Genomic DNA, 10,000 nt, shown 5'->3' with positions numbered 1-10,000 from the left:
AGGTCTGATCTACTAGACTGTATGAGCTGCTGAAACTCTGGAAGGATTTTTTTAAATCACTGAAATAGTCCACATAAAAAATAAAACTTCTAAATCTATAAAGTTTTTTATTTTTAATTATTTTTGCTTTAATTCTCTCATGTGAAGTGTATTTGAAGTTCGTCCTTGTGTCTGGTGATAAACATCTGCTGAAAAACCCAAACTATAACACAAGCCTGAGTGTTTTTATGTTGTCATCATTTTTATTTCAGTTTTTAGTTTAAAAACAAAGCTGTTTTTGGGTTTGGAACTGAAATGCTTCTAAAGTACAAAAGCAGCCTGAGGTCAAAAGTGCTGTAGAAAACACGAACGTGTCTGATCAGTGCAGGTCACACACTCACACACACACACACACACACACACACACACACACACACTCAGACACATACCGACAGACAGATGCTCTTTTATGCCCTTGGCCCTGATACTCCCCTCATCTTCAGGACTATGTTATGACCACTGGTCACCTCTCACTCAGTCACACACAAACACACACAAACACAGGCAGACAGACGGGTGTGTTGTGAGTGTGGTGATGGAGATCGGTGTAGTCCGTTTCGTACCTGTCCCCACTCTCCAGGGATCCAGCGTGGAGGAGGACAACGGCCCAGACTGCAGCGTATCCTCACCGGAGGTTTGCTGAGCTCTGAACACAGCGCTGCTGGGAATGTTTTAGTCAGATCACTGCTCTTACACAACACGATGCGGTGTTTAAAGCCATGGCCACACTTTGGAGTGCACTACACACACACACACACATACACACACACACACAAAAACAAGACTTTAATTAACACTCCTCTTTTTGTAAAGCAGCTGTAAAGTGTAAAGTCTTCGGGTTCTTGGGTCCAGGAGCTTCACTGTCATTGTTAAACACATCTGATTGGTTCACTACAGTCATGTGATCACTCTGTTTGCTACAGCTCACTATTACACTATATTCTGGTTTAGAACGCAGTATCTGTTCCTACTGTGTGTTCACTGTGAATGTTGATACTGCAGTTGATCCTAATGGCTGTAAACCAGAAGAACCTCAGAAGCCTGGACTGTGCTCTCACTCACCTTCACTAACTACATACATTTTTAATGATCTCAGAATGTTTAATCTCTCAGAGAGTAGACAGATTTCTCCAACCTGGAGTAGAACCTGCATGATGGTCTCACCTCAGACCAATCAAGAGGAACCCACTGTGGAGGACACGATTGGTTGTTGCAGCTCTCACGCTCGATTGGTCGATGCGTGAGGCAGTGAAGGTCCTCCAGGTTCTCTTCATCTGCAGGGCCGAGTTTATGGACGCAGAGAACCATCCGTGTCCTTGTCCCTCCATCACACAACTTACTGCAGTCAGACCAGTCGCCAATAAACCACCTAGAGCACAGTTACACATCATCTGAGTTCTCAAACATCTTACAGACTTATAGACATCATCTCAACAACTTTTGCTTCATGCCGAAATGTGATCTGTGCTTTAAAACAGAGAGCTGACACACCCTGTAACATGCTGTATAACACAACCTGTGACGAGCCCTGTAACACACACAGTAACACAACCTGTAACACACCCTATAACACACCCTGTGACAAGCCCTGTAACATGTCCTGTGACACACCCTGTGACACGCCCTGTAACACACAGCAACACGCCCTGTAACACGCCCTGTAACACACAGTTACACACCCTATAACACGCCCTGTAACACGCCCTGTAACACACAGTAACACGCCCTGTAACACACAGTAACACACCCTGTAACACGCCCTGTAACACACAGTAATACACCCTGTAATACACTCTATAACACGCCCTATAACACACAGTCGCACCCTGTAACACGCCCTGTAACACGCCCTGTAACACACAGTAACACGCCCTGTAACACACAGTAAAACACAGTAACACGCCCTGTAACACACAGCAACATGCCCTGTAACACGCCCTGTAACACACAGCAACACGCCCTGTAACACACAGCAACACGCCCTGTAACACGCAGCAACACGCCCTGTAACACGCAGCAACACGCCCTGTAACACACAGCAACACGCCCTGTAACACACAGCAACACGCCCTGTAACACGCCCTGTAACATGCCCTGTAACACACAGCAACACGCCCTGTAACACACAGTAACACGCCCTGTAACACACAGCAACACGCCCTGTAACACACAGTAACACGCCCTGTAACACACAGCAACACGCCCTGTAACACACAGTAACACGCCCTGTAACATGCCCTGTAACACACAGTAACACGCCCTGTAACACACAGCAACATGCCCTGTAACACGCCCTGTAACACACAGCAACACGCCCTGTAACACACAGTAATACACCCTGTAATACACTCTATAACATGCCCTGTAACACACACTGCAACACACACTGTAGCACACCCTATAATACACCCTGTAACACACAGTAACACACCCTGCAACACATAGTAACACACCCTGTAAAACACAGTAACACACCCTGTAACACACAGTAACACACCCTGCAACACATAGTCACACCCTGTAACACAGAGTAATACACCCTGTAACACACAGTAACACACACAATAACACCCAGTAATACACCCTGTAACACCCAGTAACACACCCTGCAACACCCAGTAACACGCCCTGTAACACACAGTAACACACGCTGTAACACGCAGTAACACACGCTGTAACACACGCTGTAACACACCCTGTAACACATGCTGTAACACACTGTAACACACTGTAACACACGCTGTAACACACGCTGTAACACACAGTAACACACGCTGTAACACACACTGTAACACACGCTGTAACACGCTGTAACACACACAGTAACACACACAGTTAACACACACTGTAACACACGCTGTAACACACGCTGTAACACACAGTAACACACGCTGTAACACACCCTGTAACACACCCTGTAACACACATTAACACACGCTGTAACACACGCTGTAACACACGCTGTAACGCGCTGTAACACACAGTAACACACACTGTAACACACGCTGTAACACACGCTGTAACACACAGTAACACACCCTGTAACACGCTGTAACACACGCTGTAACACACGCTGTAACACACGCTGTAACACACAGTAACACACACTGTAACACACAGTAACACACGCTGTAACACACAGTAACACACGCTTTAACGCGCTGTAACACACAGTAACACACAATGTAACACACGCTGTAACACACGCTGTAACACACGCTGTAACACACGCTGTAACACACACACTGTAACACACCCTGTAACACACAGTAACACGCTGTAACACACGCTGTAACACACGCTGTAACACACAGTAACACACACTGTAACACACAGTAACACACGCTGTAACACACAGTAACACACGCTTTAACGCGCTGTAACACACAGTAACACACACTGTAACACACGCTGTAACACACACTGTAACACACAGTAACACACCCTGTAACACACGCTGTAACACACGCTGTAAAACACCCTGTAACACACGCTGTAACACACGCTGTAACACACAGTAACACACCCTGTAACACACGCTGTAACACACGCTGTAACACACAGTAACACACCCTGTAACACACGCTGTAACACACGCTGTAACACACCCTGTAACACACGCTGTAACACACGCTGTAACACACAGTAACACACACTGTAACACACGCTGTAACACACAGTAACACACGCTGTAACACACAGTAACACACGCTGTAACGCACAGTAACACACGTTTTAACGCGCTGTAACACACAGTAACACACGCTGTAACACACAGTAACACATGCTGTAACACACAGTAACACACGCTTTAACGCGCTGTAACACACAGTAACACACGCTGTAACACACGCTGTAACACACAGTAACACACACTGTAACACACAGTAACACACGCTGTAACACACAGTAACACACGCTTTAACGCGCTGTAACACACAGTAACACACACTGTAACACACGCTGTAACACATCCTGTAAGGAAACAGGGTTTTGTTCCATTAAGACTTCAAAAAATTATTTTCTGATATGATTAAACGCAGTTGAACACTCTTCCTGATGCGGAAGCTTTTTTCTTTTCCTCTTTTGCCGTATGTTTTTATCTGGAATAACTGACAAGTGAAGGAATAAATCGTGCTGCTCTTTGGGGTTTGAGTGTTTTCTGCTTAAGCAGGTAAGGTATGAAATGTTCAGAACTTTGGAGTGAGAACAAATCTCAAGACATCAGGAATGGAAAAGCTGAAATCATCTTTCTTTCTTTCTTTCTTTCTTTATTTATTTCTTTATTTATTTGGATCATTTTTAGCAAAGTGGATTTTTGCTGAATCTATAAACCTGAGATGTTGAGTTTAAACCAGCACATGATCACAGCAGACCTGCTAAAGAGCAGGAGATGAATCTTCTTCAACATGCCATGATTCCTACAGTAAACTCACTCAGGTGGACTCACTACTCACTCAGGTGGACAGGGTTCTGTGTTACAGGGCCTCTGGTTCTCCGGCGGTTTTCCATCAGGATCACAGTAGCTATTCTGTACCACCGAGTTGTCGTCCATCCTTCTGCAAACCACCTCCTGTTTCTGTGAACCTGTGAACACAGTCACAGCAAATTCACATCCTATCTGTGAGTTCCAGAAGCCTGTCTCTGAGACGACTGCAAAGTGAAGTGTTGTATTGTGTTGTGTTTTGTTGTGTGTGCATGCGGTCGGCCTGCACGCTCTCAGGACAAGCCGCTTCCTCCGGGGAGCCGCCCGCTGACCGAGCGCTCGGTGCCCAGAGAAGGACAGAGCTGGATAATGTTCCCCTCAGTGGTATTTCTAGGTGTGTAAATGCCTCAGTTTTTAAGTGAGTGTCTTGCTGAATGACTTTTACAGAGAAGCCCTTCTTTTCTTTGGCTCTTGATTGCGAGATCAGTGCGGTGAGTCGGAGCCAGCAGTGCTGCACTGTGTGCTCAGCAGACCGAGCCATCAGTGCCGTGCCGCACAGGGCCTCCAGAGGAAAAAAATATATGAAAAGCTGAAGTTAAATCTGATGAATGCCAAGACTGGGCGGCCTGCAAGGCCACCGTGTGTGTGTGTGTGTGTGTGTGTGTGAGAGAGGGAGAGAAAGAGAAGGGGGGAAGAATATTCTACCCAATCAGCCGTGTCGAGGAAACCCATTATTATTGTGAGAAAGTGAGAAGGCGTCCTGTCCTCTGAGCCGTCAGAGTGTGTTTTGTCTGCTGCTGACTCACAGTGACGCTGTAATAATAATGAGGCGAGTCAGATTGGAGCTCAGACTTACTTCTTTCTGTGTCCCTGCACCATCATGCAATAAAAAAAGACTGAGTTGGGAGTCTGGCTTCCAGTCCAGTGCTGTTGTGAGTTTTTTCTAAATAAGACTTCTCTAAATAAACCTGTGATTGGACTTTAAACAATGAAGCGGTGTGAAAAACAGAACAAACTCAAGCCAAGAATGTGGACTGGTGCAGCTGTGATGTAGAAGCCTTAAAGGATTCATCCAACATTATAGCGCTTTTAGCATTAAGAAAGGCAGAGGCTTAAATCGTCACTGTGGAATTCAGACGAAGGGCTTCTGCTCTGCCAACATACAACTTTACTACAAAACATCTTCACCTAGTCTTCCTCTAGTTTCCCTGCAATCTTCACCTAGTCTTCCTCCATAAGGATTTCCATAGTGTAAATGAGGTGGAGTTCAGGGGCACTGAGTGTACACTCTCCGGGGGTTGAGGTCTCACTCTCCCCACCCCCTTACCTCTCTCACTCTCCCCACCCCCTTACCTCTCTCACTCTCCCCACCCCCTTACCCCTCTCACTCTCCCCACCCCCTTACCTCTCTCACTCTCCCCACCCCCTTACCCCTCTCACTCTCCCCACCCCCTTACCCCTCTCACTCTCCCCACCCCCTTACCTCTCTCACTCTCCCCACCCCCTTACCCCCTCACTCTCCACCCCCCCCCTTACTCTCACCTCCCCACCCCCTTACCCCTCTTACTCTCCCCACCCCCTTACCCCTCACTCTCCCCACCCCCTTACCCTCTCACTCTCCCCACCCCCTTACCTCTCTCACTCTCCCCACCCCTACCCTCTCACTCCCCCACCCCCTTACCACTCTCACTCTCCCCACCCCCTTACCCCTCTCACTCTCCCCACCCCCTTACCTCTCCACTCTCCCCACCCCCTTACCCTCTCACTCTCCCCACCCCCTTACCTCTCTCACTCTCCCCACCCCCTTACCCCTCTTACCTCCCCTCCCCCTTACCTCTCTCACTCTCCCCACCCCCTTACCTCTCTCTCTCCCCACCCCCTTACCTCTCTCAATCTCCACACCCCCTTACCTCTCTCACTCTCCCGACCCCCTTACCCCTCTCACTCTCCCCACCCCCTTACCCTCTTACTCTCCCCACCCCCTTACCTCTCTCACTCTCCCCACCCCCATACCCCTCACACTCTCCCCACCCCCATACCCCTCTCACTCTCCCCACCCCCTTACCCCTCTCACTCTCCCCACCCCCTTACCCCTCTCACTCTCCCCACCCCCTTACCTCTCTCACTCTCCCCACCCCCTTACCCCTCTCACTCTCCCCACCCCCTTACCCCTCTCACTCTGCATCACTTCTCTCACACTACACTTCTGTGTGCTGCATTTTTTTAAGCGTGTATCTTGAGCTCTCTGAATGTTTTCAGTGGCTGCAGCTTGAGAGGAAAAAAGCGAGTAGAAAAGGAAAACTATTTGTTGTTGTAAGGAAGCCATTTGTGTCTGGCGAGGCTGAGCACGGTCTGGTTGTGTTTGAGGTGAGAGCTCACATTAATGTGTGGTTCTGGCATTCAGACCATCAGATCTCAGACCTCAGACTGTGCCCTGAATTTAGCAGAGAAAGGAGTAAGTATTCACCCCCCAGCCCCCCTTTACTTTTTCACATTTTGAAATTTTACATCCTGGAACTGAGATGATCTTAACTGGCATCTTACATCATGAATTTGAGTTTTTAAAATGATATCCAGTTTTCCAGTTTTTCATGTTACAACAAGACAAAATGTGGAAGAGTTCAAATATCAAATAAACAAACACACCTGTATCTGGGTTTCTGATTTCTACCTGCAGCTGTACAGGTGTGAGTTGCACCTGTGAGTATGCGTGTGTGTGTGTGCACCTGTGTGTGTGTGTGTGCACCTGTGTGTGTGTGTGTGTGTGTGCATGTATGTGTGTGCCTGTGTGTGTGCGTGCATGCATGCTTGTGTGCGTGTGTGTGTGCACCCGTGTGTGTGTGTGTGCATCTCACCTCCTGCACAGGTGGCTGAGCACTCTGACCATGGCAGGTGGTTCCAGGTGAAGCCCACCTCGTTGTCCCCACTGCCTGTGCGCTGGATTGGGACATTAAACTTGTAACTGATTCCGGGGTTCTGTTCCTGCAGCAGCACCTGCACACAGTGTCCACATCAGCACAGGTCTGAGATCAGCTCAAACCAATGCTTCTCTAAAATAACACCATTTACTGCATTAATTCAGTGGTGATTAATTCTGTAGAACAGCACTGAGGAGCTGGAACATCTCCAGGACAGAGACTGTGCTAAAGGACACTGTTTACAGCTGAGAGAACAGAAGTACAGAAGAACTCACTTCCACAATATTAATTATAACTATGAACACGTGGTTGGTTTAATAAATTACAGTTTGTAATTGTAGGGCAGTTGTAGCTCATGTGGTTAAAGCTCTGGGGTCTTAATTAAAAATTCAAAAATAGAAATATATACAGAATGATAAAACCTGCTCTGTGTCACTGTAGAGACTGCAGTGTGTGTGGAGACTGTTTACTGGCTGTTTGTTAGTGCAGAGACACACACACACACACACACACACTCTCTGTTTGAAATTGTCTGGCTCTCTCTCTCTAAATAAAGTCCACATCTGTGCACAAACCTCACTTGAACTCTGGCTCGTGGTTTTAACAGCTATATGTGTGTGCGCACAGAAAACCTCTGTCTGGCCAAACACAGTCGGAGAGTGTGTGTGTATGTGTGTTGTGTGTGTGTGTGTGTGTGTGTGTTGTGTGTGTGTGTGTATGTGTATGTGTGTGTGTGTGTGTATGTGTGTGTGTGTGTATGTATGGGTGTGTGTATGTGTGTGTGTATGTGTGTGTGTGTGTGTATGTATGTGTGTGTGTGTGTGTGTGTGTGTGTGTGTGTGTGTGTATGTATGTGTGTGTGTGTGTGTGTATGTGTATGTGTGTGTGTGTGTGTGTGTGTGTATGTGTGTGTGTGTGTGTGTATGTGTGTGTGTGTGTGTGTGTGTATGTGTATGTGTGTGTGTGTGTGTGTGTGTGTGTGTGTGTGTGTGTGTGTGTGTGTGTTTCCTGCTGGATTACTCTACTCCTCTGTAGTTTACTTTTGTGTTATTGAGTCAGAACAAAACACTATTTTTTTTTATAATTTACTTCTTCACCAAAAAATGAAGAAAGCAGCACGTTGTGTAATAAACAACAACAACGAAAACACTTAACAGACAGAAAAACAGGAAGCAGCAGATTCTCTAACATACTTGAACAGAAACCTACACACAGTGTGACAGACACCACACACAGATTTATTTATAAGCTTCTCTTTACTGTCTCTTTAGTACACGTCTGTATATTAGTGCTTATTAATGATTAAAATCACTGTGACTTTATTAACATGGAGCAGCTAATGACATCATAATGTTTTATCCATTTATAGTGAGATATAATGTGGGAGTGAGTTAGTTCCTGTTGTGTCTTGTGTTCTGTCAGTGTTTCCCTCAGCAGTCACTTTACACCTCTGACTGTACACAGCTCTGTCACTGCAGACTCCTTCACCACGTTACAGAAACCTTTACCTTCTGCTCAGGATCCTGCTTCTTCTCCGCTGTGGTAAACACTTTAGTGCTTTATTTGAATGACTTTGTAAACTACGTACCATAATGATCAGGTTCTCCGTGGTGGCCCCGAGGGCCTCCAGAGACTCCACCTCATCCGTCGGTCTCTTGTAGTGAAACGCCGTTCCTGCGATGTCAAATTTGCGAGGCCAGTCGATGGTCCATGCGCCGTTGATGTAATAATCGTTTCCCTCTGACTTCAAAGCTGTGTGAGAGGAGACGACACTGTGAGAGTCGGAGAGTTCTGAGAAACTGCTTCTCCAACCGCATCTGGGGTTTTTACACTTTTATATTATATTTACACATTATATCGTGTGAACAATGAATTCTGGCATATTTGTATTTTTACATATTCACTGTTGCCCTCAGCTGATATCTGTGTGTGTGTGTGTGTGTACATGTGTGTGTACGAGTGTGTGTGTGTGTGTGTGTACATGTGTGTATGAGTGTGTGTGTGTGTGTGTGTGTGTGTGTGTGAGTGTGTGTAAGAGTGTGTATGTATATGAGTGTGTGTGTGTGTGTGTGTATATGAGTGTGTGTGTATATGAGTGTGTGTGTGTGTGTGTGTGTATGAGTGTGTGTGTCGTCAGATCATCATCATGGCTCATTATGCTCCTCTCCTCACAAGAGATGAAGAAAGCATGATGAAGAGAGTGAGAGAAGAAGGATGCTCAGCTGAAGGTCTGAAACAAACCTTCCTCAGAACCGTTCCAGCAGTGTCGTCAAAGCAGTGGTCCTGTCTCCAGGAACAACACACATCTCCACATCTTCACCCTGTCCTGATTAAGATGGAGCTCGATTTCAGGAGAACAATCCAGAAGTTCCCTGATTTCGTCTGTGTTTGGTTTAGTGCCTGTCACTCCATTTAAAAAGATCTTATTTTAGTTACAATGCTTTTACGAGCTCTTGGTGCTGACGCAAGCAAAACTGGAAGAACAGGAGAACTCAGCGTGACTGATTAGTGCTGCTGGCCTGCAGTCTGACAGATGGGAGCTCCTGAGATGAGCTGCACTTATATGTCACCTGCAGAATCTCACACTGCTTCTTTAACTTCATACAAATGAATCTTT

The 10,000-nt window shown here is 46.5% G+C and overlaps 1 protein-coding gene across 1 annotated transcript in view; it reads right to left on the bottom strand.

Moving 5' to 3' along the window:
- adamts6 (ADAM metallopeptidase with thrombospondin type 1 motif, 6) overlaps positions 1 to 10,000 on the bottom strand; it is a 75,123-nt gene that overhangs the window by 9,626 nt on the left and 55,497 nt on the right. Inside the window, exons 19-23 of the mRNA XM_060896084.1 lie at positions 8,972 to 9,135; positions 7,321 to 7,459; positions 4,497 to 4,626; positions 1,204 to 1,408; positions 603 to 779 (exon numbers count right to left, since the gene is read on the bottom strand). Of these exons, the coding sequence (XP_060752067.1) occupies positions 603 to 779; positions 1,204 to 1,408; positions 4,497 to 4,626; positions 7,321 to 7,459; positions 8,972 to 9,135 (815 nt within the window). The remainder of the gene's footprint in view (positions 1 to 602; positions 780 to 1,203; positions 1,409 to 4,496; positions 4,627 to 7,320; positions 7,460 to 8,971; positions 9,136 to 10,000) is intronic.

The sequence above is a fragment of the Tachysurus vachellii genome, chromosome 20 (genome assembly GCF_030014155.1).
Source record: "Tachysurus vachellii isolate PV-2020 chromosome 20, HZAU_Pvac_v1, whole genome shotgun sequence".
NCBI classification, from domain to species: domain Eukaryota; kingdom Metazoa; phylum Chordata; class Actinopteri; order Siluriformes; family Bagridae; genus Tachysurus; species Tachysurus vachellii.
This window is presented reverse-complemented; position numbering and strand designations above follow the sequence as displayed.